The sequence below is a fragment of the Tachyglossus aculeatus genome, chromosome 14, assembly GCF_015852505.1.
Source record: "Tachyglossus aculeatus isolate mTacAcu1 chromosome 14, mTacAcu1.pri, whole genome shotgun sequence".
Lineage (NCBI taxonomy): Eukaryota > Metazoa > Chordata > Mammalia > Monotremata > Tachyglossidae > Tachyglossus > Tachyglossus aculeatus.
In genome coordinates this window covers 28,502,032-28,529,352 of record NC_052079.1, presented here as the reverse complement: position 1 = coordinate 28,529,352, position 27,321 = coordinate 28,502,032, and the positions used below count along the sequence as shown (strand labels likewise).

General features: G+C 40.4%; 1 protein-coding gene across 2 annotated transcripts in view; it reads right to left on the bottom strand.

Annotated features, from left to right (window-relative positions):
- The window catches only part of SYT1 (synaptotagmin 1), a 675,618-nt gene that overhangs the window by 166,993 nt on the left and 481,304 nt on the right, over positions 1–27,321 (bottom strand). For both annotated transcript variants that reach the window (XM_038756587.1, XM_038756588.1), the window contains exon 5: positions 3,719–3,903. In XM_038756587.1, the coding sequence (XP_038612515.1) occupies positions 3,719–3,903 (185 nt within the window). The remainder of the gene's footprint in view (positions 1–3,718; positions 3,904–27,321) is intronic.

Genomic DNA, 27,321 nt, shown 5'->3' with positions numbered 1-27,321 from the left:
TGTAAATGCAAAATTGTTTAGAAGTAGTAGTCATTTTCAATGTTAACACTGCTACAGTTGTTTTTGAGCTTAGCAATAAATTGATGATTGAAATAAACTCATTTTGTTCATAAAAGCAGTAAATTGCAAATGCACAAATATCAGCAGTCACCTATATGCATTCACTGCATTTAAGATCTTGGTCATTTATCCAGGTCCTAACGAAGATTAAAAACACAACTTCATATACTAGAGGGATCAGTGTTACATCAAACAGAAGAAATTCCACAAAGAATATATAAATGTATATATCATTTGTGCTAGGATGAAATAAGATATCAACGAACCCTATAAACTCTGTATCTTTCAACTATGACTAGTATTATTTCTGAGTGCTTAACAAATGCCATCATTATTATTGAGAAGCAGCGTGGCTCAGCAGCAAGAGGCCGGGCTTGGGAGTCAAAGGTCATGGGTTCTCATCCTGACTCTGCCACATGTCTGCTGTGTGACCTTGGGTAAGTCACTTTACTTCTCTGAGCCTCAGTTACCTCATCTGGAAAATGGGGATGAAGACTGTGAACCCCACATGGGACAACCTGATTACCTTGTATCCCCTCCCAGCGCTTAGAACAGCGCTTCGCACATAGTAAGCGCTTAACAAATGCCATTATTATTATTATTATTATTAATTTGTCACTGATACAAATTGTGATTTTTTTTAAAGTTTATTTGTGATACCTGGGAATAAGTCATAAAATAAGGGCTGTGTGATATCCTGTCTGAATAGGAAATATTCCACACAATTTTATGAATTGCTTTCTTTCTAATTTATTTGAATTGTACATGAAAACAGTGTCAGGCCCACTATCCCAACGTAGAGGAATCAAGCAAGTTTTCATACAGAATTTCAGTTCCTTTTGTTATATTAATTATGGAAATATTTTTCTAGTTCTGCATGGAGAGTATGATTTTAGTTAAGTACATGTGAATGGGCTCAAACAACGATTAAAAACTGTTGGAAAATGCATCTCAAACTGAAATCAGAACTGTACCTTTCTGATACCAATGGAACAGAATATGTAGGGAGCCTAGAATGAGCAATTGTATGACTGCATTTTAATCAATTTTACTTGAAAGCAACATCTCTACAGTGTGCCAAAAATAGAAAAGGGAAAAGAGATGATTGGGGTGCCTTGGGGTGTAGCATCCAAGATATGCTCAACAGCATGTATCATCACTGGTTGCTTGTACTCTTACAGTTAAAAGAGTACAATGGATTACACATGCAGAAATTAATATTTTGAAGATATTTAAAAAATCCAACTCTAAATAATGTGACACATGTTCAAAAAGTGTTTACAATCTTGCTGTTATAACATAAGATTCAGGTGTGAGAATTCTATCAAATACGGAGATGCATTGTTCTGTTTCGTCATTGTGCCTTAGTGAAAGGAGCACAGGTCTAATAGGAGATTTAGATTTAGATCCCAGCTCTGCCATTTGCCTTCTATGTGACTATGTCACTCAACTTCTCTTTTGCCTCGGTTTCTTCTTTTGTAAAATAGGGATTGAATTCCTGTTCCCCTTCTCCCCTTGAATGTGAGCTCCAGATGAGACGGGTACTATGTCTAACCTGATATTCTTGTCTCTATCCCCAGTGCTTTAGTACAGTGCTTAGCACATAGTAAGTGCTTAACAAAAAATACCATAGTTATTATTAATCTATTCCTCCTGAACATAATTCCTCACTAATAACTCTTCCAGAAGCCAATAACAGCCTCTATTCCTATAAGAGACTTAGTGCTTTGGTTAACTATTGAAATAGCTTTAAAGGAGATTTGTTTAAAAGATGGTTAATTCATTTATTCATATTAATATCTGTCTCACCTTTTAGACTCTAAGTTCATTACATGCAGGGAATGTGCCTGCCATTTCTGTGGAATTGTACTCTCCCAAGCCTTTAGTACAATGCTCTGCACATAGTAAGTGCTCAATAAATATGATCAATTGATCTTCATTATTCTTCCATGTTTTTGGGTTCCAGGCTTCCCCACAATTTAAATTGTCTGGTTACCCAGAGTTGAGTGTCCCTTTTGTAGAGAGAAGGTTCAGACCATTCTGGAAATTGCACTCTCAGCTATATGACAGCAGCAAACTGTCCTCACAATTGGGTTAACCATGGACAATCCGAAGCAGAAACAGAGACAGTGACAGCTGGAACATCTAATAATAATAATAATAACAATAATAATGATGATTGTAGTATTTGTTAAGCACTTACTATGTGCCAGGCACTGTACTAAGTGCCGGGGTGCATAATAATAATATTCATGATAATAATAATGGTATTCTTTAAGTGCTTACTATGTGCCAGGAACTGTACCAAGCCCTGGGGTGGATACAAGGAAATGGGGTTGGACACAGTCCCTGTCCCATGTGGGGCTCACAGTCTCAATCCTCATTTTACAGATGAGGTAAATGCGTTACAGAGAAATGACATGACATGCCCAAGGCCACACAGCAGACAAGGGGGGGAGCTGGGATTAGGACCCATGACTTTCTGACACACAGGCCAGTGCTCTATCCACTACACCATACTGCTTCTCATCTCTTCCTGGCCTGCCTGAGCCAGTAACATCTGGAGTATCTGATTGGCCTTATGTAGATATGTAGATATGGAATTAAATGCTTACCTGAACCTTGACTTTTCCGTGTGTTGTGGGAAAACAAGGCTAAAGCAAGGCTAAAACAAGGCTAAAAGCAATTGATTTTCTGCTGGTTAAAATACATTTATGATTTATGATCAAATTGTCCAAGAAAATAAGCACTTTTCAATTCTTGTGAGCCAGGGGCAAAGTTAGATTCGATAAGATTTGAGAATATCAATTGATATGTTAGATTCGATATTCTCAAACATTCCTTCAGCACTTAACACAATGCTCTGAACAGAAAAGTAGCAGAGAAGCAGAGAGGAAAACAGAAAAGCAGTGTGGTTCAGTGGAAAGATTATGGGCTTTGGAGTCAGAGGTCATGGGTTCTAATCCTGACTCCCCCACATGTCTGCTGTGTGACCTTGGACAAGTCACTTAACATCTCTGAGCCTCAGTTAGCTCATCTATAAAATGTGAGTCCCACGTGGGACAACGTGATCACCTTGTATCCCCCCAGTGCTTAGAACAGTGCTTTGCACATAGTAAGCGCTTAACGAATGCCATCAAAAAAAAAGTAGCAAATGTCATAGATTATAATAATAGTACTAAAACCATGAATCTAAACAACTTTGCCTGTGCCTGGATATTTCAGTCCATAGAGGGGAATAACTTTTAAAACTTCTGTCATCGGATTGCTATTATTTTCTGTCAGTAACCATTCAAAATCGTTTTTTTCCCCCGCAGATCCATGTTATAATAGTCTATTCTCATACTGAAAAGAATATTTTGAGGCCATTTTAAATTGAAGTTCATATTGAGAAAATGAGGCCAAATATTTAGACACTTCTCTCCTGTCTATTCTAAGGATTATGTTACAAATATTCTGAAGCAGTCTCATTGAGAATGCTTGCATCAGGAGACTTAAAGCCCTGACACAAGCAACAGTTGTATTAACCAAGCTTGCCAGGGAGCCATTGGTGAAATAACAGCAAGAATCTTAAGGCTCTCTCTCTGAAAGAAACACTTCAAAAATTTAATGTTAATATAAAAACAAGACAAGCCCCCAAACAGAACTTGTACGTTACCTGATCTTTCATGGTTTTGCCTAAATCCTTTACATCTTTCATGTTTATGGCATTTTTCCCTCCCTTTTCCTTCCCCTTCTTCTTGTTCTTCTTTTTGAACAAACATTTCTTACAGATACAAAAGCAGCAGGTAAGAATTAACAGGACTGCTACTATGGCTATAGCTATTAAGGCCCATGGTGGTACTAGAACAAAACAGAAAGAGAAAACACAGAAAAATAAGTAAGTACAGTGATACAAACTTTTAAATAATTCATTTGGTTTAAAGGTTATTACTGTGCAGATTTGAAACACCAAGGCAGGAATAATATGTAAGCCAACGTTTACAGGTCTATCATCTATCCATTTTAACTATTTAAAATTCTCAGGAAATTTCTCTCTTGGAGTACTTATATTGAGTTGCACAGCAGAAACAGTTAGAATTTTCATTTCCTCTGATAAGAAATGATCCACATTATAAAAACGGATATTTGGGATAGGCATAAACATACTTGAATGGTATTGTATAATCAGGGAATATTGAACAGAGTGAGAAAAGATTTCAAAATATTCAACATATTTGGCATTTTTCTTCTATATTCAGAATCCTGTTATGAGATCAGGAATAATTTAGCAAAATATGGATTTCTAGAAATTAATCCTGTTTTAGAATTCAAGTTGTGGACAGTTGCAGAACCAAGGTATCAACAAATACCTTTCAGGCACAGACAAACCATCGGCATTTATAGACATTTAAAGTTGCCATGAGATCACCAGGATCCTGGTGGATGTCATATACTTATAACTAAACTAATTCCCCTTTATTTATGTCATTGAACAAAAAGCAGCTTCAAAACCTATAAAACTCCATTCAATATCGGGATAGTTTCTCATACCTATAGCTCTCTATCTATCTTGTTGACCCTGGAATTCACAACCAAAATACATTGCATAGTGTATTCTATAGTAATTTTATAATGATAGTCATTTTGTATCTGAAATTGATTCTCCTGATTTGACTCATGTGAAAGTCACTCAAAAAGGTATATATGTCTTTAAAATGACATAAGTAACACTGAATTGACCAGCACTTAGAACAGTGCTTTGCACGTAGTAAGTGCTTAACAAATGCCATATTCTTATTTTACTAGTTCAGAAGAAAGGTAATAGTGAAAGAAAATGAAGTAAGATTATTTTTTGACCATAGCCAAAGAGAGAGGAACACATGCTTTTAGGAAGTGATTCTATATATAGCCACTTGAAGCTAAAATAAAAATGGTAGAAATGAGTATATGTAACTTTCTTTAAAAAATGATGTTTCCTCAAGAATTCATTTTGCGCATGTTGTGTCCCATATTCTGAAAAGTTGAATTGTAAGTGTAAAATTGACAAATAACATTTTAAGCCAATTTTTCTTTTGGGAAACTTCTGTCCTCAATTGACTATGTTGGAAATTGACTACCGACATCTTCAGTAGGTAGAAAAAATGCCCTTTCAAGGAAGAAATTGCCGTTTTGTATTATAATTAACTGAAAAGCTTCTTTTGCTATAGTAATTGAAGTAAAAAAGGGAGTTGAAATATTTAAAGTCCATACTTCCCATAAGTTTTGTCACAAGTGTACTTTTTAAATTTGTTTAGACTCCCCTAATCTCCTAACCATTTGAGAAAACAGATCCTGTTTTCTTATAGATAGGAACTGGAGATGGAGAGATGAAGAACACTCAGCTGTTTGTGTGGAAATTTTTGTAAACAAAACAAAAAAATGGCTGCCCTCAGCCCACAACTTGATAAAGAAAGGCTTGTAGCTGAAACAATATTTGTGCTTCTTGGAACTAGACTAATAAAATGTTTGGCTGAAAATAGTATTGTTTTTGATATATATTTTGTTACTTTCTCAAAATTTCAACCAAACACAAGGAATTCACTGGGCATGCCTCAAAATACATACATTTCAGTAGGAGTGCCTCATTAATAAACCCTAACTGCTTGTCAAACAAAGCATTATAAATCAATTGGTTCTCCAATACACACCAGGTTTTGTTTCCTCAACTTGCTTATTCAATTTATTGATTTCTGCCCCCGTCTGTTTACACTTTATTCCTCAATTCATTACAACAGGGAAGAACAATCAGATGAAATCCAAATTTGCCAACTTCAAAGGTTGATTTCTGAATGTCATCAGTTAGATGAACATATCCAATCGATTTGAGCGTGTAGGTTGCATGCAGCTTGTTGATTGGCTTATATCTCCCTTCCCTGAAGCATGAGTGACCCCATTCACTGGCCTTCTGCCCCTTCCAGAGTACAACCTAGGGTGTCCATGGAGATCCCGGCACCATCTTTAAAACTGACAAAGCACTGGGCAGAGAGTAGATGTCAGTACATATACATAGCTGTAATTTTATTTTTCCCTTTGCTCTGCCCCCCTCCCAGACCCAAAACACTTATCAATCAATCGTATTTATTGAGCGCTTACTGTGTGCAGAGCACTGTACTAAGCGCTTGGGAAGTACAAGTTGGCAACATATAGAGACAGTCCCTACCCAACAGTGGGCTCACAGTCTAAAAGGGGGAGACAGAGAACAAAACCAAATATACTAACAAAATAAAATAAATAGAATAGATATGTACAAGTAAAATAAATAAATAAATTGAGTAATAAATATGTACAAACATATATACATATATACAGGTGCTGTGGGGATGGGAAGGAGGTAAGATGAGGGGGATGGAGAGGGAGACGAGGGGGAGAGAAAGGAAGGGGCTCAGTTTGGGAAGGCCTCCTGGAGGAGGTGAGCTCTCAGTAGGGCCTTGAAGGGAGGAAGAGAGCTAGCTTGGCGGATGGGCAGAGGGAGGGCATTCCAGGCCCGGGGGATGACGTGGGCCGGGGGTCGATGGCGGGACAGGCGAGAATGAGGCAAGGTGAGGAGATTAGCGGCAGAGGAGCGGAGGGTGCGGGGTGGGCTGTAAAAGGAGAGAAGGGAGGTGAGGTAGGAGGGGGCGAGGTGATGGAGAGCCTTGAAGCCGAGGGTGAGGAGTTTCTGCCTTACGCACAGATTGATTGGTGGCCACTGGAGATTTTTTAGGAGGGGAGTAACATGCCCAGAGCATTTCTGGACAAAGACAATCCAGGCAGCAGCATGAAGTATGGATTGAAGTGGGGAGAGACAGGAGGATGGGAGATCAGAGAGAAGGCTGATACAGTAGTCCAGACGGGATAGGATGAGAGCTTGAACGAGCAGGGTAGCGGTTTGGATGGAGAGGAAAGGGTGGATCCTGGTAATGTTGCGGAGCTGAGACTGGCAGGTTTTGGTGACGGCTTGGATGTGAGGGGTGAATGAGAGAGTGGAGTCGAGGATGACACCAAGGTTGCGGGCTTGTGAGATGGGAAGGATGGTAGTGCCATCAACAGAGATGGGAAAGTCAGGGAGAGGGCAGGGTTTGGGAGGGAAGACAAGGAGTTCAGTCTTGGACATGTTGAGTCTTAGGTGGTGGGCAGACATCCAGATGGAGATGTCCTGAAGGCAGGAGGAGATGCGAGCTGGAGAGAGGGGGAGAGAACAGGGGCAGAGATGTAGATCTGGGTGTCATCAGCGTAGAGATGATAGTTGAAGCCGTGGGAGCGAATGAGGTCATCAAGGGACTTATGTACATAACTGTAACTTCATTTCTCTGTATTGATGTCTGTCTTCCCCACTCTAGACTGTGAGGTAATTGTGGGCAGGGAATGTCACTGTTAATGTGGTATTGTACTTTCCCAAGCACTTAGTACAGTGCTCTGCACACAATAAGAGCTCGATAAATACAATTGAATGAATGAATGAATAAGTGTCAGGAGCCAAGCAGAGATCTGAGGACCATCAATATAGGCATGAATATGAATTTGGGGTTAATGTAACAAGAAGATCTCTCCTATCCTAAGCGCCGGGAACAAGAGTGAAGTCCTTGTCCAGGCAGAGGATGAAATCTATGCATCCCAAGCTTTGACTTCCTCAGCAATGCCTATGCTCACAAACCCAAACACACACATACATCTTGGGACACAGAAGTGCATAGAGGTATGTAAAAACATATATGTAACATATACATTGAAGCGGCATGGTGTAGTGGATAGAGCAGGGAGCTAGAAGTCAGAAGTCATGGGTTCTAATCGCAGATCTGCCACTTAACTGCTATGTGTCCTTGGGAAGTCACTTCATTTCTCTGTGCATTCACTTATCACATCTGTAAAATGGGGATTGAGACTGTGAGCCCCATATGCGACAGAGACTCTATCCAAGCTAATTTGCTTGTATCCACACCAGAGCTTAGTATAGTGCCTGGCTCATAGTAAGCCCTTAACAAATAACAGAATTATTATGATTCAATCCCCAAAATACACAGTGACTCAGGAACAAGCTCTCCCTCGGACTCTGAGGTATAGACAAAGATCTTTTTTTTTTCTTTTATAGTATCTGTTAAGCATTTACTATGTGCCAGGCATTGTATTATGCAATAGGGTAGATACAAGCAAATCAGGTTGGACACAGTCCATGTCCCACATGGGGCTCACAGTCTTAACTCCCATTTTGCAGATGAGAAAATTGAAGCACAGAGAAGTTAAACAACTTGCCCAAAGTAACACACAGCAGCAGGGCATAATGGTTAGAGCATGGGCCTGGGAGTCAGAAGGTCAATGGTTCTAATCCCGGCTCTGCCACTTGTCTGCTGTGTGACCTTGGGCAAGTCATTTCACACCTCTGGATCTCAGTTACCTCATCTGTAAAATGGGGATTGAAACTGTGAGACCCACATGGGACAAGGACTGTGTCCAATCTGATTTGCTTGTATCCACCCCAGCATTTAGTACAGTGCCTGGCACATAGTAAGTGCTTAACTCAACATGTCCAAGACTGAACTCCTTGTCTTCCCTCCCAAACCCTGCCCTCTCCCTGACTTTCCCATCTCTGTTGATGGCACTACCATCCTTCCCATCTCACAAGCCCGCAACCTTGGTGTCATCCTCGACTCCGCTCTCTCATTCACCCCTCACATCCAAGCCGTCACCAAAACCTGCCGGTCTCAGCTCCGCAACATTGCCAAGATCCGCCCTTTCCTCTCCATCCAAACCGCTACCCTGCTCGTTCAAGCTCTCATCCTATCCTGTCTGGACTACTGTATCAGCCTTCTCTCTGATCTCCCATCCTCATGTCTCTCCCCACGTCAATCCATACTTCATGCTGCTGCCCGGATTGTCTTTGTCCAGAAACGCTCTGGGCATGTTACTACCCTCCTCAAAAATCTCCAGTGGCTACCAATCAATCTGCACATCAGGCAGAAACTCCTCACCCTCGGCTTCAAGGCTCTCCATCCTCTCGCCCCCTCCTACCTCACCTCCCTTCTCTCCTTCTACAGCCCACCCCACACCCTCCGCTCCTCTGCCGCTAAACTCCTCACCGTGCCTCGTTCTCGCCTGTCCTGCCATCGACCCCCGGCCCACGTCATCCCCCGGGCCTGGAATGCCCTCCCTCTGCCCATCTGCCAAGCTAACTCTCTTCCTCCCTTCAAGGCCCTACTGAGAGCTCACCTCCTCCAGGAGGCCTTCCCAGACTGAGCCCCTTCCTTCCTCTCCCCCTCGTCCCCCTCTCCATCCCCCCCATCTTACCTCCTTCCCTTTCCCACAGCACCTGCACATATGTATATGTTTGTACATATTTATTACTCTATTTATTTATTTATTTATTTTACTTGTACATATCTATTCTATTTATTTTATTTTGTTAGTATGTTTGGTTTTGTTCTCTGTCTCCCCCTTTTAGACTGTGAGCCCACTGTTGGGTAGGGACTGTCTCTATATGTTGCCAACTTGTACTTCCCAAGCGCTTAGTACAGTGCTCTGCACACAGTAAGCGCTCAATAAATACGATTGATTGATTGATTAACAAAAACCACAATTATTATTATTATTATTATTATTATTATTAGGTGATGAAGCAGAGATTGGAAACCAGATCCTTCTGATTCCCAGCCCTGAGCTCTATCTATTAGGCCATGCTTAGTCTTAGTCTGGGATACACATACACAAACACACACACACACACACACACACACACACATCTCAGAGACTCAGAAAGAGAAGATCATATTCTGAATTGTTCCTGCAACAAGTCAAGGAGCTGTGAACTAAAACTGCATCCAAAGAGCGTTTATCCAAGTGTGATAGGAGATATTCTTGGTTTCCCCTTTCCACCCTTTGAACCCTATGAGTCAGGAGTGAGTGGCATGTCAACTGGAGTGTAAAGACTTATGGACAGTTGGAAAGAATACCTTCCCTCCCTCTCCCTTTATATTCAACAGACCACTCCCTCCCCACCTTCAAAGCCTCATTATAATTACACCTCCTCCAATAGTCCTTCCCTAAGTCGTCATTTTAACTTCTCTCTCTCTCTCTTTTGTGTTGGCCTTGCACTTGTTTTCGTACCTATTAAGGACTTGATATTCATCCAACCCTCAGCCCCACAGCACTTATGTACCTATCCAAAATTCATTTCTAATTCTTGTGGGCAGGGAACATGTCTGCCTATTCTGTTAGAGTGTACTCTCCCAAGTGCTAAGTACACAGCAAGTGCTAAATATGATTGACTGATTTGATTATCAGCCTTACTTTACTCCTCCCTTGACAAGAATGGGGAGCAGAGGACCATCCCCTGTCTCTGCTCCAGGTTGCAACGACTTAGACTGTACATTCCTAGTTCACACTAAGCTAAAATACCAAGGAAATGCACTGTGATTATACTCTTCTTTACTGGTAAATTAGTTGTGCTAGGCAATGAGGTAGACACAATGCATTCAGATCACACAATCTTTGCCTACCCAGAGCTCACAGTCCATGAGAGTAGGAAATAAGGTATTTTCCCCCTCTTACAGATGTGGAAACTAAGCCACAGAAATGTTAAGTGACTTGCCCAAGGTCACATAGAAGAAAAATGGCAGGGCCCACATTAGAACCTAGATCCCTTCACTCCCAGGCCCACGTCCTCAAGTGCTCAAATAGTATAGCACGTAAATAAATACTAATTTAAGTGTTGTAGGTGGTTTGGAGTACATAAATGGCAAGGCGGAGTTAGGAAGATATGACCTGGAGAGATGAAAATGAATTAGGAATACTGTCTGGAGGAGATGGAATTTCAAGAGGGAGGGCCTTTGAATATAGGGAAAGTTGTGGTCTGGCAGATTTGACGGGAAAAGGACTTCCAGCAGTGGGATACAGTGATCAAGGGAAACCAGCATAAGATACAATGAAGCCAATGGTACCCAATGCTTGAGACAAAGGTAAATGGAGGTTTTTGAAGAAAAAGGAGTTTTGGACAGGATGATGTTTAAGGAACAGGATTTGGGCTGCAGAATGTGCTAAAGAGAGAAAAGGAGACTGGCTGGAATCAGAGAGACCTGAAAAAAGTGATAATAACAATAAAAATAATAGTATTTTTTAAATACTTACTATGTGCCAGGCATTGTTCTAAGCTCTGGGTTAGAGGTAAGATAATTGAGTTGGACATAGTCCCTGTCCCACACGGAGCTCACAGTCTTAATCCTCATTTTACAGATAAAGGAACTGAGCCACAGAGAAGTGAAGCGACTTGCCCAAGGTCACACAGCAGACAAGTGGTGGAGTCAGGATTAGAACTCATGACTTTGTGACTCCCAGACTAGTACGATGCAGTATTCTGAGAGATAAATAAAACTTGAACTCAGGTGGTGGTCATTTGGGTGGAGTGAAAAGGGAAGACCCAAGAAATATTGTGAAGGATACTGTGAAGGACCAGCAGGATTTTTCATGGGCCGAATGAAAGATTAAAATATAATGAGGAGTCGAAGATGACACCAGGTTTGAGGATATCTAGAACAGAGTACTCTCCCAAGCATTTATTAAAGTGCTCTGCTTCTGTCATGCACTCAGTAAATACCATCGATCAGTTGATTGATTTCAGAGTGGGGAATTTTGGAAGAGTGGGTTAGGGAGAGAATTTGATCACTCAATCTTCATTGCTCCCAAGCCAACTTTCTAGTGCTTCCTCGGTCTTGACTCTCCTGACTCCATCCCCTTGCTCGTAATATCTTCCAAGCTTCAAATTTCCTCTCGCTCCTCACATCAAACAGAATGTGATTCTCAACAATCAAAGTCTTCCCTGATCAATTCCTCAGGACCCTGAACTATATCATCCCTTCAGCCAACTCTAGCACTTTTAACTTATTTATACCTTTCTTGACACTCAAAAATAACCGTATATCTAGTGTACTGATTTTAACCATTTAGTTGTAAAGATTTGCAGTATGTCTACCTCAAAAGCACTTAGTACAGTGCAAGCACTAAGTACAGTGCAAGCGCTTAGTACAGTGCTCTGCACACAGTAAGCACTTAATAAGTATGATTGAATGAATGAATTAGACTGTAAACTGCTTGTGGGAAAAACTTTTACTTGTTTCATTCTGTACTTCCCAAGTGTCTGGTACAGGGCACCTCACCAAATAGACACTCAATAAATACGTCTGCTACTACTACTACTACTACTACTACTACTACTACTACTACTACTAATGATGGTATTTATTAAGCACTTACTATGTGCAAAGCACTGTTCTAAGTGCTGGAGGGATACAAGGTGATCAGATTGTCCCATGTGGGGCTCACAGTCTTAATTTCCATTTTACATATGAGGAAACTGAGGCACAGAGAAGTTAAGTGACTTGCCCAAAGTCACACAGCTGACAATTGGTGGAGTTGGGATTTGAACCCATGGCCTCTGACTCCAAAGCCCATCCTCTTTCCACTGAGCCACGCTGCTTCTCTACTACTACCACTGCTACTACTGCTACTGCTACTTGAAATCAGACAGGCCTTGAGGACAAACCCATTAGGCACTAAGGATCTAGCTTCCAGACACACAATGGGAAAGACAGTCTTAATCATGGGAAGGAGTTCTCTGTCAGTTGGCAAAATTCATGAAAATCACTCAAAATGGCAGTTTCTAGAGATTCTAGGCTAAGCGTTTATCCTAGATTTTCCATCTGAAGAACACAAAATGTTGCAACTGCGTTAACAATTGTCTTATGCTGTCGAGTCATCCCCAACCTATAGCACGGCCATGGACACATCTCTCCCAGAATGCCCCACCTCCATCGGAAATCATTCTAGTAGTGGATACATAGAGTTTTCTTGGTAAAAATATGGAAGTGGTTTACCATTGCCTCTTTCCGTGGGGTCAACTTGGGTCTCTGCCATCAACTCTCTCCCATGCCGCTGCTGCCTTGCATAGGGGAGTTTTGACTTGCAGCAGATTGGTTTCCACTAACTAGCCACTGCCCAAGCTAGGAATGGAAAGGACATGCCTCAATTTGACTCTCCCTACCATAATGGAGACTGGCAGAATACAGGAAATTCTCTAGGTGTGACCCTGAGAGGGGATTAACAATTAGCACTTTTAAAATATCCATGAGTGGGTAGGTAGATGGTAGCTACTGTTTTCCTCATACAGTTGCAAGCCTTTCTTTTCTAAGGTGATGATATAGGCTAATTGTCATCTTTGTGCCTTAAGTTTTGATTGCAAAGGGTAGGGGCTTTTCCACACCTGACCACATAAAAATTTACCCTTCCATGTTTGCTCTAGATGCTATTTGCCGAGGTTATTTCTATTTGTCTGAGAGTTTCAAAGAAGGCACCCACCCACCTCAAAGTTGTGCACCGGGTTATTTTGTTGTCTGTGGCTCTGGTTTCTTCAAGTATCACTACCTGAATAAACCTTTATAGCAACTGCCTCCTTCTAATCCAGTTTACAATCCCCTTCCTGCTCATATGTGTTTTATTTAGAGTGAAAAGTGGTATGATTATATCCTATAAATTCTTATATCCTATAAATTCTTGGCACTTTCATGGGTGCCAAGAAATCAAGAAATCAAATGACAGACTTCATTAGTCTCTTGGATCTAGTAGGATGCTAGAAATGAACCTTTCTGACCAGTAGCATGGTATTTGCTAAGCATCTACTATATGTTACACATTAAGTGCTAGGGTAGATACAAGATAATCTATATTAATAGAGAAGCAGCATGGCATAATAGATAGAGCATGGATTCCCATTTTAAAGATGAAGAAACTGAAGCACAGATACTTTAAGTGACTTGTTAAGGTCACATAGTAAAGGGGCAGAATCAATCAATCAATCAATCGTATTTATTGAACACTTTCTGTGTGTACAACACTGTTCTAAGCCCTTGGGAGAATACAACATGACAATAAAACAGACACATTCTGAGTGCTCAACAAGCTTAATTCAATCTTATTTATTGAGCACTTGCTGCAGGCAAAGCATTATACTAAGAGCTTGGGAGAAAAGATATATTCCCTGCCCACAATTAGCTTACAGTCTGGGGGGGCGGAGGGAGGACAGACATTACTATAAATGAATTACAGATATGTACATAAGTGCTGTGGGGCAGGGAGTTGATGTGTGAACAAAGGGAGCAAGTCAGGTGATAAGAAGGGAATGGGAGAAAAGGACAGGATGGCTTAGTGAGGTTAGGAACCAGGTCCTCTGGCTCCCAGGCCTATGCTTTTTCCATTGCGCCACACTGCTTCTCTATGAATATATGCAGATACCTTTAATTGAGGATACCTCATCTCCTGAGTACAAGCTGACAGAGTTGTGGGAGAATCATCATCACCCCGCCAGGATGGGCCCACCTTAACCAGAAGATGATGACAACGATGATGGGAGTCAGAGGACCTGGGTTTTAATCCTAGATCTGCTACGTACCTACTGTTTGACATAATTTCTCTGTGCCTCAGTTCCCTCATCTGCAAAATGGGGATTCAATACCTGTTCTCCCACCTCCTTAAGCTGTGAGCTCCATCTGGGAACTGATTATTTTGCATCTGCTCCAGCACTTCATAAAGTGCTTGACCCATAGTAAGCTTGTAACAAATACCTATTGTTATTATTATACTTATCATTATTTGTTAAGTGTTTACTATGTGCCATGCACAGTAATAAACACTGGGGTAGATATAATCTTTATCACATAGTGGTAATACACACACAGAATGCATTACCATAATTGTGCAAGTATTAAAGATCAGTAGAGTCAATAAGAGTTTGACTAAAGAGCAATCCCTAATGAATTAATAAGGGAAATATAGGCCTAAAGAGGGAAAAATTAGGAATGGTAAATTAAAGTTGCCAACTTTTCCTTTTGAGTGGAGATGCCCAATTGGGGCAGTGAAAAGCAGTGTGGGCTAGTGGAAAGTGCCTGGGGCCTGGGAGTCACAGGCCCTGGGTTCTAATCCAAGCCCCACCATTTACCAGTTGTGTGACCTTGGGCAAGTCACTTCATTTCTCTATGCATCAGTTTCCTCCCTGTAAATTGGAGATTCAATAAGTGCTCTCCCTCCGTCTTAGACTATGAGCCATGTGTGGGACAGGGTATTGTGTCTGACCTGATTACCTTGCATCTACCCTAGGACTTAGCACAATGCTTGGCACATAGTAACCCCTTAAAATATTATTATTCTTACTATTATTATTACTTTGACGGAGTATTATCCCTTTGACGGAGTAGGGCATTGTGGGGTTGAGTTTGAGAGAAAAGAGGGAAAAAGTAGGAAAGGAGTGTGGCTTAGTGGAAAGAGTACAGGCCTGGGAGTCAGAGGAGTCAGTAGTACATAGCATGGTGTAGTGGACAGAGCACAGGCCTCAAAGTCAGGTCATAGGTTCTAATCCCAACTCTGTCACTTGCCTGCTGTGAGGCCTTGGGCAAGTCACTTCACTTCTCTGCACCTCAGTTACCTCATCTGTAAAATCGGGAACTGAGATTGTGAGCCCCACATGGGACAGGGACTGCGTCCAATCTAATTTGCTTGAAACCACCCCAGGGCTTACAACAGTACATGGCAAATAGTAAGTGCTTCACAAATACCATCATTATTATTACGTACAGGCCTGGAGTCAGTAGCAGGGACTGATGTCACAGGAGAGATTAAGGAGAAGGACGAGGGGGATGAGGAGGCTGAGGAGGATAAGGGAGAAGAGGACATTGAGCAACCTTTCTTCTTCTGCCTTGCTGCCATGGGACTCATGGCAGTGTGGCCTGGAAGCCAGAGGACCTGGTTCTAATAATAATAATAATAATAGCAAAATAATGGTATTTGTTGAGTGCTTACTGTGTACCAAGCACTGTTCTAAGCACTGGGATAGATACAAGGCAATCAGGTTGTCCCACATGGGGCTCACAGTCTTAATCCCCATTTTACAGATGAGATAACTGGGGCACAGAGAAGTTAAGTCTCTTGCCCAAGGTCACATGGCAGACAAGTGGTGGAACTGGGATTAGAACCCATTTCCTCTGACTCCCAAGCCTGTGCTCTTTCCACTAAGGCACGTTGCTTCTCTAGTCCCAGCTCTGTCACTTTCCTGCTTTGTGACCTTGGGCAAGTCACTTAACTTCTCTTTGCTGCAGTTTCCTCAACCGTGAGATGGGGAGTCAATACCTGTTCTCCTTCCTTATTAGAATGTGAGCTCCTTGTGGGATAGGGACTGCATTTGGCTTGAATCTATCCCAGGGCTTGGAACAGTGCTGGACCCACAGGGAAAGCTTAACAAATATATTAAAAACAAGTTAGGATATAATGGCTTCTGTTAGAAGATTTTTGTTCAGTGGGACAGAGTGGGTTGTTTGATCACGTTGTACCTAGCACCAGTATAGATATATAAATTCACCTTTATAAAGAACAACTCACTTCTGAGCAAATAAGAATTACCTGTTTTCTTAATCAATCTGAAGTGCATTTATTGAGACATTTGTTTTCATTTCTAGCAGTAGTAGAAATGGGATCTTGTAACAGCCCCTCAGTGCAATGCACTGTACTAAGCACTTGGGAAAGTATAATAGATGCAGAATACATATTCACTGCCCACCAGAGCTTACATTCAAATGGAGGAGGCAGACAAAAACATTTCTGTGTGTTTCATCATCTTCGAAAATGAAGGAGAGTTGAAAGCATCTTTCAAGGCATGTTGTCCTGTACAAACAGTTATTATGCAAATATTGTAGTATTGATATTCTGTAGGGTCAGTATGCCAAGATACACAGCAGAAGGAAAGGAAGACTGTTATTACACAGTACATTTTCTCATAAAAAGTACAGAAAATGCAAAGGGCACTCTATGGACAGTTACTGAGTTAATCTTTAGTATCCAAATCATACTATACAAAGGAAGATTATTTACATTCATTAATCACGGGGGAATGAAGAAAAAATAATAAGGGGATGGAAGAGGGACATAACTAAGAAATCACTGACAGTGAAAAAATGAAAACACCCACTAAAACCTAGGAGGAATCTCGAGATAAAATCAGAAACAGAAGAGGAAATATTGCTTTACTTTCAAATTTTCCCATTTCGATTTGTCCTCTTCTTTTCTCTTTCTTATTTGGTCTTGCTAATATCTCCTTTCATTTACATTCTTTTTAAGCTATTAGATTATTTGCTTCTTCACTAACTGGGTAATGCAGAGGGCTGGTGTGAGTTATAAAGAATGAGGAAGAGAAGCTTTTCATGCCTGAAGAATAAACCATCTTCCCCAGTGGGCAGAGCAGAAGCTGAGAAGCAGCTTGGCCTAGTCGATAGAGTACAGACCTGGAGGTCAGAAGGACCTGTGTTCTAATCCCGGCTCCACCACTTGTCTGCTTTGTGACCTTGGGCAAGTCACTTTCTTTCTCTTGGCCTCAGTTTCCTCATCTGCAAAGTGGGGATTAAGACTGTGAGACCCATGCGGGACAAGGACTGTGTCCAACCTGATAAACCTGTATCTACCTCAGAACCTAGTACAGTGCCTGACACATAGTAAGTGCTAAACAAGTACTATAAAAAATGCAGAATAAGAATGATGGGTGAGAATAGGGTAAATCTGGTGTGGGCAGGGATTATCTCTCTTTATTGCTGAATTGTATTTTCCATGCAATTAGTACAGCGCTCTGTGCACAGTAATCACTCAGTAAATACGATTGAATGAATGAATGAATGATGGGCATTTTTAAAAACACAAACACTGATGATCCTACGTCTTTAGCTGGGTAGTCTAGAAAACTCAACAGTACTTGACATTCTCATAGTACTTGGCACTGTCCTATTCAGAGGTGCCAAATCTGACCTTACCAGTAATGGGTAGAAGGAAACATTCAACAAAACTTCCAAAAAAAAATTCAAGCCTCTAAACCAAAATGAACAAAATGAAAGATAAATTCAGAAACATTCACAAAGTTGCACTTCAGGAATTCATGAGGTTCAGCAACAGGTGCGATTTATAAAATTTACTATTAATGGTACTTTTCAATCTAAAATGGGATGCAAATCAAGAATTGAAAAAAACCCCACAACCATGGGTCTATAAAGTATTGGAGATGATGATAATATTAATTGTGGTATTTATAAAGCACTTACTATGTGCCAAGCACTGTTCTAAATGCTGGGGTAGATATAAGATAATTGGGTTGGACGCAGTCTGTATCCCACATGAGGCTCACAGTCTTAATCCCTATTTTGCAGACGAGGGAACTGAGGCACAGAGAAGTGAAATGACTTGCCCAAGGTCACACAGCAGGCAATTGGCAGATACAGGATTAGAATTATTAGAAAAATGAAGATTTTCCAAAATTAGAATAAATTCTGGTTTAGATCAATCCATCAATCGGTAAATCTGGCATGTTTATTGAGCACTTACTGTGTGAAGAGTACTGTATTAAGCACGTGGGAAATACGATAAAGTTGGCAGGGAATGTGGCAGATTTTTATACTCTTCACTGATGTTCTGAACACCTTTTCTGACAAATCCAAGACAAGGAGTCACATGCCAGTGTGGATTTAAAGGCAATTCCTGAAGAATTATATTAACGTAAGTTCTTAGTACAGTATTTTGCACAGAGTAAGTGCTCAATAAGTAATAATAATAATAATAATGTTGGTATTTTTCATACACTATGTGCCAAGCACTGTTCTAAGCACGGGAGGGACGGATACAAGGTAATCAACGTTGTCCCACGTGGAGCTCACAGTCTTCATCCCCATTTTCCAGATTAGGGAACTGAGGCCCTATGAAATGAAGTGACTTGCCCAAAGTCACACAGCTGACAAATGGCGGAACTGGGATTAAACCCATGACCTCTGACTCCCAAGCCCAGGCTCTTTCCACTGAGCCACGCTGCTTCTCTAAAACAATTGAATAATTGAATGAACAAGCAAGGAGTGGATTAAATGCTTAAAAGATGGAACATTGAAGAATTGCCACCAGACTTCAAAAATACCATTGTAATTATCATCTTCAAGAAGAGAAGGCAGAGCTGATGGAAGTCTTCATGGGTTTCCATAGCCAGCCAGAGCCTAAACCCAATGCTTCCTAAACTAAATCTGTTGGAATTCTCCTAGGAAAGAATATCAGTAAACCGGTACAATGTAATGTTGCTGTTCAGCAGAGCAAACCTTTAAAGCATGACAGATACAGGGCAAAGGTAGAAAACAAATCAATCCTCTGTTCACAGCTCTTAGAGGAAAAAAAATGGTAGGATCAACAGATCTAGCATCTAACCATTTACCAGACAAATTTAGTGACTCTGTAAAATTAACTGAGATCAAAGCCTGTTCACAACAGGGTGGCTGGTTGAGTCAGAGTCCAAGATGATCTTAACCCATCCCTATTGTTAGTGAAATAAAGCAGGGCTAAAGGATAGGTTCAGTGAGGTTTAATGTGTTCTATGTTGCTCTGCTTGAGAATGAGGTGAGGGACAGTGGTCAGCTAGGAAATTTTCCAGTACAACAGACTGTGATCATCTATCTTTAAGGCAGATATTCAGGAGCTGGTGTAATTTGAGATTGTTTCCTAGAGTTGTTTTGCAGAGGTAGCACAGTGCTATCAACTGACAAGAGCTCTAAAGAAAACAAATTGACACGATAGAAATTTTACATAAACTTGTAAACTAATTGACAAACAACTGGAGATTTTCATTCCCTCTAGACAGGAGGCTCATTATGGTTGGGGAATGTATCTACCAACTCTCTTACATTGTGTTCTACCAAATGCTTAGTACAGTGCTCTGTACACAATAAATGCAAAATAAATGCCACTGATTTATTGATTGGCAACATAGGACACTAAATTCCACCTTGGGAATTTAATGATTGATTGACAGAGAAAGAAGTAGAACCCTGAAGCAATAAAGCCAATTAGACCTTTGAAATATTAACCTGATATAGGTGAACACAAAATTTGCTCCATATCAAAGCTGTATTTTTGCCCAAACTTATACATGTAAATTATTTATTTACATTAATGTCTATCTCCCCCTCTAGACTGTAAGCGCACTGTGAGCAGGAAATGTGTCTTCCAACTCTATTGTACTCACCAAAGTGCTTAGTACTTAGTGCTTAGTACTGAGGAGTCAATCAAAGTACACAAATGCAAAGGTGAGTGTTGGTCTGATATAACAGAGGTGTCATGAAGTAATCAGGGAAGACTTCCTGGTGTAGGTGGGTTTTTGTTTTTTTAGGAGGGATCAAATGAAGGGGATAGCTGTAGTTTTCTGAATCTGGGGAGGGAAGAGAGTTCCTGCCTGGAGGAATAGTTTGAGCTAGTGTTTGGATGGAGGAGAGTTAGGCATGAGGTACAATTAGAATGGGGTATTGGGAAGAGCTAAGAGGACATGTATAAGCTTCAAGAAAGAACAATGTTTTCAAGACACAGTGAAGCATAATCTGGAGCCATTTCATAATTGTTATGGTACTTGTTAAGTGCTTAATACATACTATGTGCTGCACTCACAGTCTAAGTAGGAGGAAGATTTAATCGCCATTTTACGGATGAAGAAATTGAGGCACAGACAATTTAAATGATTTGCCCAAGATCCCTCAGCAGGCAGATGGTAGAGCTGGGATTAAAATCCATGTCCTTTGACTCCAGGGCCCGTGCTTTCCCCACTGGACATGCTAGACTTTTGGAAGACTACAGTGCTCTGCACACAGCAAGCACCCATTAAATACCACTGATTGATTGACTGACTGGAACAGAAAGACCAAGCTGACATGGGGTCTGAGTTCAAGGCCAGCCATAGAGAGGGATTGAGCCTTTCCAATTCTAAAAATTATAATATGCATATTTGGAACATTCAGTAAGTACTTGACTTACTGAAAGTTTCCTTAGGTTCACTCCTTTCCCCTCCCTCCCCATAACCTACAAATCCATTTCATCTCCTCATCATTTTAATCTAGTCAGAGGTTCCATGCACACATCAATCAACAGCAGCTGTCACCAGAATGATAATGTAAGCAATTTAATGCTATCAAATTACCGGAAAATCCCCAGATACACAAAATTCACACCACCTGTGTCCTTTGGAATTTATTATGGGTAGGCCTTAATCAGTCAGAAGGGTTGTCATTTAATGCCTCCAAAGCTATCAAATCCCTGACCTTCTCTCAAGCAGAAAAGGCAGATTCTTGCTGTAGGTTGTCCAGTAAAAAAAAACAGGGCTAGAAAAACCCCAATGTGAATTTAGCCACATTACAAAGCAGCAACTATCATAGTGCCAATAAACTACTATTAAATAGATCATGTAAAGGTGCCTCTTCAACCTACACCTTGGTGAGTAAAATACAGTTTACTTTTGGTATTCTTCCTTTTCATCATGGGAACTGGAAAACTTTTCCATCAGCTTGGCTGAGACAACAATAATCTCTTTCCATTAGATGCTTGGTTCATGTCCCTGATATAGGGAAAAGGACCCTCTTCCATTCCTTTTTGGGAAATAAAATATTGAAAAAGAATGATTCAGATGTCAGTGCATCTGAGTGGACACCACTGTCATATGTAGTAGTAGCAGCTGTAGTAGTAGCAGTAATAGTAGCAGTACTATCAGAAGTAGTAGTTGTGGTAGTAGTAATAGCATAGAGGTAGCTGAGAAGCAGTGTGGCCTACTAGAAAGTGTATGGGCTGGGGAGTCAGAGGACTTGGGTTCTAATCCCAGCTCTGCTATGTACCTGCTCTGTGCCTTAGTTCCTCATTTGCAAAATGGGGATTCCTTCATTCATTCAATCATATTTGTTGAGCGCTTACTGTGTGCAGAGCACTGTACCAAGCACTTGGGAAGTACAAGTCGGCAAAATATAGAGACAGTCCCTACCCAACAATGGGCTCACAGTCTCGAGGGGGGAGACAGACAACAAAACAAAACATGTAGACAGGTGTCAAAATTGTCAGAACAAATAGAATTTGGGCTATATGCACATCATTAACAAAATAAATTCAATACCTCTTTTCCCTCCTACTTAAACTGTGAGCCCCAAGTGGGACCTGATCATCTTGTATCAACTCAGCACTTAATACAGCACTTGGCACATAGCAAACACTTAAAAAAATGCAATTCTTATTCACATTTATTAAACATTTTCTGTGTGCAGAGCACTGTACTAAGCATTGGAAGAGAGCAGGTTTTCTGTGGTTGCAAGGGATTTCCACTGCAGAGGTTATGAGCCAAGATACTGAAGTGATATGGGAAGAACAACCAATTTCTCAAAGGTATTTGAAGTTAATAGTTAAGTGGCTTTTCTTTCTTTGCATCATTTAAGTAGTATTAAGGCAGTGATGTTGATGGATTACTGGTTCTATTTGTACTCCTCCAGAAACATGACCTCCTTGCAGGAATCAATGGCATGATGATGGATAGATTTAGTTTGCATTAGCTAATAGTTAAAGCATCATTTGACCCCTACCATCCATCTAGGCATTAAAATCAGACTCACAACTGCCTAATTTGCTGGATAATAATATTACAAGTGTAATTGCTAGTTTCAATTAATACAATTTTACCAAAAGGTTTGAAAGTAAGTTATTGTATTTTTCTCTTTCAGGTTTTTATTCTTAAGCTTCAGATAAAATAGAAATTTGAAATGTGAGAGCATACATTTGTAAAGTCTCAATGCAACAAAAAAGTATTCATGGTCTTTGATTTTTCTGTAAGGTTATTTTACTTGACAATGACCTTCAGAGAGAAAGCTTATTTATGAACAGGCTTTCCATGGGTATTTCTAGCATCTCAACTAGAAGCAGGGAAATGAGCACTCCTACACTATAATTTTTTTTAGAATGGATTCATCTAGTGGTTGGTGGGGGTGGGAAATTATTTATCAGTGTTCAACCTACTGGTTTTTTTTTTATTTTCTACTAAGCCTCTCCTCAAGTTAATACAAGTTGCTTTCCAGTACCAACTGGGTGCTTGGAATTTTACTAAGCACTTTGGGGATTAGGAAAGTAATAAGACTTTACCTGCCATCAGTTTATGACCTCAATGGGGGAAGCAAAGATTATTTACACACTGTGAAACTCAGAGAAATAACAAGAATTAACAGGGAAGCAATGCAAACACAACAGGATGAACACCAACAAAAGTAACTGACTATATAGCAAAATTATGAATATAGATAAAAATAAAATAGGGCCAATAAATAAAAACATACATATATATCTGGGTGTGGGATATGAGGAGGGTGTGTTGAATTAATCAGGGAAGACTTTCTGGAGGAGATTGGCTTTTAGAAGGGCTTTAAAAATCTGGAGATCTATGGTCTGGCAGATTAGTAGGGAGAGGGAGTCCAAGGATGGGGAAAACAGCATAAGTTAGGGGTCAGACGTGGGAGAGTCAAGAACAAGGAGCAGTTAGAAGGGTCGATGGAAGAGAGAATACTGGGGAGTATTGAGCAGGAATGTAAGCTAGAAGGAGCCTTGCAGCCAATGGTAGGGATTTTCTTCTTGATGCAGAAGGATATGGAGTTCTGAGGAGTGAAGAGATGTTCACCAGTATGCAGAAAGGACCTGGGTTCTAATCCTCGCTCTGCCTATGTCTGCTGTGTGACCTTGGGCAAGTCACTTTACTTTTCTGGGCCTCAGTTACCTCATCTGTAAAATGGGGATTAAGACAGAGTCCCTCGCGGGACAACCTGATTGCCTTGTATCTACCCCAGTGCTTAGAACAGTGCTTGGCACATAGTAAGTGCTTAACAAATACGGTAGTTGTTGGGTAGGGACCATCTCTATATGTTGACGACTTGTACTTCCCAAAGGCTTAGTACAGTGCTCTGCACACAGTAAGAGCTCAATAAATAGAATTGAATAAATTATTAATTATTATTCTCTGGACCTCAGTTACCCCATCTGTAAAATGGGGATTAAGACTGTGAGCCCTTTGAAGGATAGGGTCTGTGTCCAAACCAATTACCTTGTACCTACCCCAGTGCTTACTACGGTGCCTGGCATAATAGTAAGCTCTTAAATACCGCAATTATTCATTATTATTATGAACTGGAAGGGGGAGAGCCTGGAAGCAAGGAAGCCGGAAAGGAGTCTGATGCAGCAACCTAGCAGTAATGGTGATGATGATATTTGTTAAGCGTTCACTATGAACCAAGCATTTTTCTAAGCACTGGATCTGATCAGAGTTCATATTTGCATGGAGCAAATGGATGAAAGAACTTGGGCTTGGCACCAATCTAATTTTCCATTTTATGGGTGCTACCTCACATTGGGGATCTCTGCTCCATTAGAGGATTTTCAGCCAACCACAATCACGTCATTTGGGTTATTGACCCCATTTTAAAACTTCTTAAAATGATGTGATGAGAAAAACTTGCTGCCCCACTTGTTCAGTCAATTCAGAAAAAATATTTCCCTGTCAGCAAGAAGAGCTCAGAAGTCAAAAGAGTAGCAGAGAATTTGTACTTGAGAGGGTCACGGTGTGATCACTAAGTGCTGTTCCAAAGTAAGCAGAGCAGCTGGCATTTTTTATCAGTTCCTTAACATATTAAGATTTTTTTTCTGTGTCCATGGACCACACAATCTTAGGTCCCGATTCTTTTCTTACTTTCAACATTAAAAAGGTTTAGATTTTAGCTTTTGGAGGAAAATGAATACACCTTTCATTAAAAATTGAAATTCCATGAAATAGTAATGAAAATGTGCATCTTAATGTTGGAGTTTCTTTTTTCTGGGCTTTGTATTTTCTGGGTGATTGCACTGAGAAAAGTGAATACAGAAATTTGCTTTTAGCTTGTACCTAGATTTGGGGCTTTTGAACAGCAAATTGATTCCTTTATTTTGCCTCTTTTGTTACTGCAGGTCCCAGAATGAGACAATCATTATCTTTAGTAAGATTTTCACTTCCCACTCTTAGCAGGTTAGATAAATGTAAGTATTTTGCCTTCTAGGAATTCTTTTTAACTCATGAATTACTTAAAGTTGCACTAAGTATAGTCTGAATAATTAATTCAAGAGCTGGAACTCTTAACGAAATTGTTTTTATATACGTTAAAGTCACAAACTTTCTAAAGAGAGGTTAAATACAGCTATGCTGTATTTACTCCCACTGTTCTTCCTCCTACTTAGACTGTGAGCCTCATGTGGAACCTGATTACTTTGTGTCTACCACAACATTGAGTCCAATATTGCATCCCCATTTTGCAGATGAGGGAACTGAGGCACAGAGAAGTGAAGTGGCTTTCCCAAGGTCACACAGCAGATACATAGCTGGGATTAGAACCCATGTCCTCTGATTCCCTGGCCTGCTTTGCACTAGGCCACACTGCTCCCCAATGTACACAGTAAAGCCAGTACTTTTAAAAATATCCCCTTGAAGTTGGTGACCTTAGGATGGAGAACCTATTTATTTTGAAAGTCCCTGTAATTCCCTGTAATTATCTTATGCTACCAGTCAGTCAGAACTATTTTTAATGGCATTTTTTTAAGTGCATGCTACTTCTCAAGCACTATTCTAGGCACAAATTAATAGCAGACGCTAATTGAGCAGCTAATTAGCACCTGAGAGGCTAATTGTGTGAGACAGGGCAGGTTTAATAATCAGCATTGTAAAATGTGTAGGAAACAAAAAATATTTTTGGCTGTAATTGTTAGGCCAATCAATTCTGTGGCTGAAGCAGGAAAGGACTGTAAATGAGAATGATTTCTTGTGACATTAATACTCTTCTATCAGCAGGTCAGCCAGTTGAACTCATGAAGAAATAATTTACGGTAATACTTTGGTTAATGCGATAGATGTTTCATGATGTTCTCCTTGGCCTCCCGGCTCTTACAAGCCCTAGTTTTGGCTTCTCCTACTCCAACTCTGACAAGCCTGGGTGAATTGGAGGCAGCAGAAGTCAGAAGAGCAAGGATTGTGAGTAGCAGGGAGTTCGGAAGAAAAAGGAGATAGGTGTAGTTGTGGCAGGAGGGCTGTTGAGGAATTGGAGAGGGGAAGGAGCAGAATATTAGCTCCTTGTGGGCAGGGAACATGCCACTTCTTTGTACCGCACTTTTCCAAGTGCTTATTAGAGTGCATTACACTGTGGTGGCTCTCAATAAATACTATTATTACCACGTAGGAGCAGTGAATTGGAACACACCTCTACACCTCTTAAGTTGCTGGCAACTTATTACCACTGGCAATAAAGATCTGACTATGAAGCAACATGGAACACACCCACTTCACTAATTAAGAGAGTATTCTAGGATCGTAAAGATACGCATCTCCAGGTTCACCAAATATCTAACCCCCAGCAGAGGTCTATATGGAATATAACCCATTTAAAATATGAATTGCAGAACAGAGAGAAATAATATGTCAGGTACAATGGAAAAACCCAACACTTTTAATTCAGAAATAAATTTATTCTCAAGTGTTGTCCCTTTGGATACTGTGTGACCTTGGGCAACTCACTTAACTTCTCTCTGCCTCAGTTACCTCATCTGTGAAAAACAGGAATTTAAGAGTGTGAGCCCAGTGTGGGAGAGGGACTGTGTCCAACCTGATTGACTTGTTATCTACCCCAGCTCTTAGAATAGGGCTTGGCACACAGTAAATGCTTAACAAGTACCATAATAATAACAAAAACAATAATAATAATAATAATGATAATAATATGCCCAGCAGATGGTAGCTGATGGAGCAATGGTATTCTCTGAAATATATTTAAAGTCCCAAGTAGATCTTTCTATTTAGGCTTATGCAAGCCAGTCAATAAGTGAATTCCTGAACCACCTGTGAATGCAAGTCAAAGTCTCACATGATCAAATTGGATTTATTCCAATGACACATATTTATGCCAGAGTGACAAAGTACAGAGAAAATGGGATACTTGTTCACTTGCCAATTTACTGGGAAATCTGTACAAAGGAGAAACTTGTTTGGTAATAGAAAAAGCCAGTATTTGGGTGCATGGCTGGAGAAAACTGCAGCTGACACTAATTAGGAAGATGCAGAAGAATAAAGGAAGGCAGAGACTAAAGCAGAACACTGTGAAAGGGTGTGATTTTTTTATGAAAATCAGGTGTCCTGATTGCCACAGAGAAATTTTTCCAACTAAAGAGGTTAAATATGATTTTTAAAAACCCTTCCAACTAAAATGCAGATTATTTGCAGCTATGGTCTAGAAATGGAAGAATTAACAGACCTGCAACTCTGATTCATAAGATTCACTGTTCAATGCTTAGTACAGTGCTGAACAAATACCATCATTATACTGGTGGCTCTACCTGCAACAAAGACTTCATTAGGTG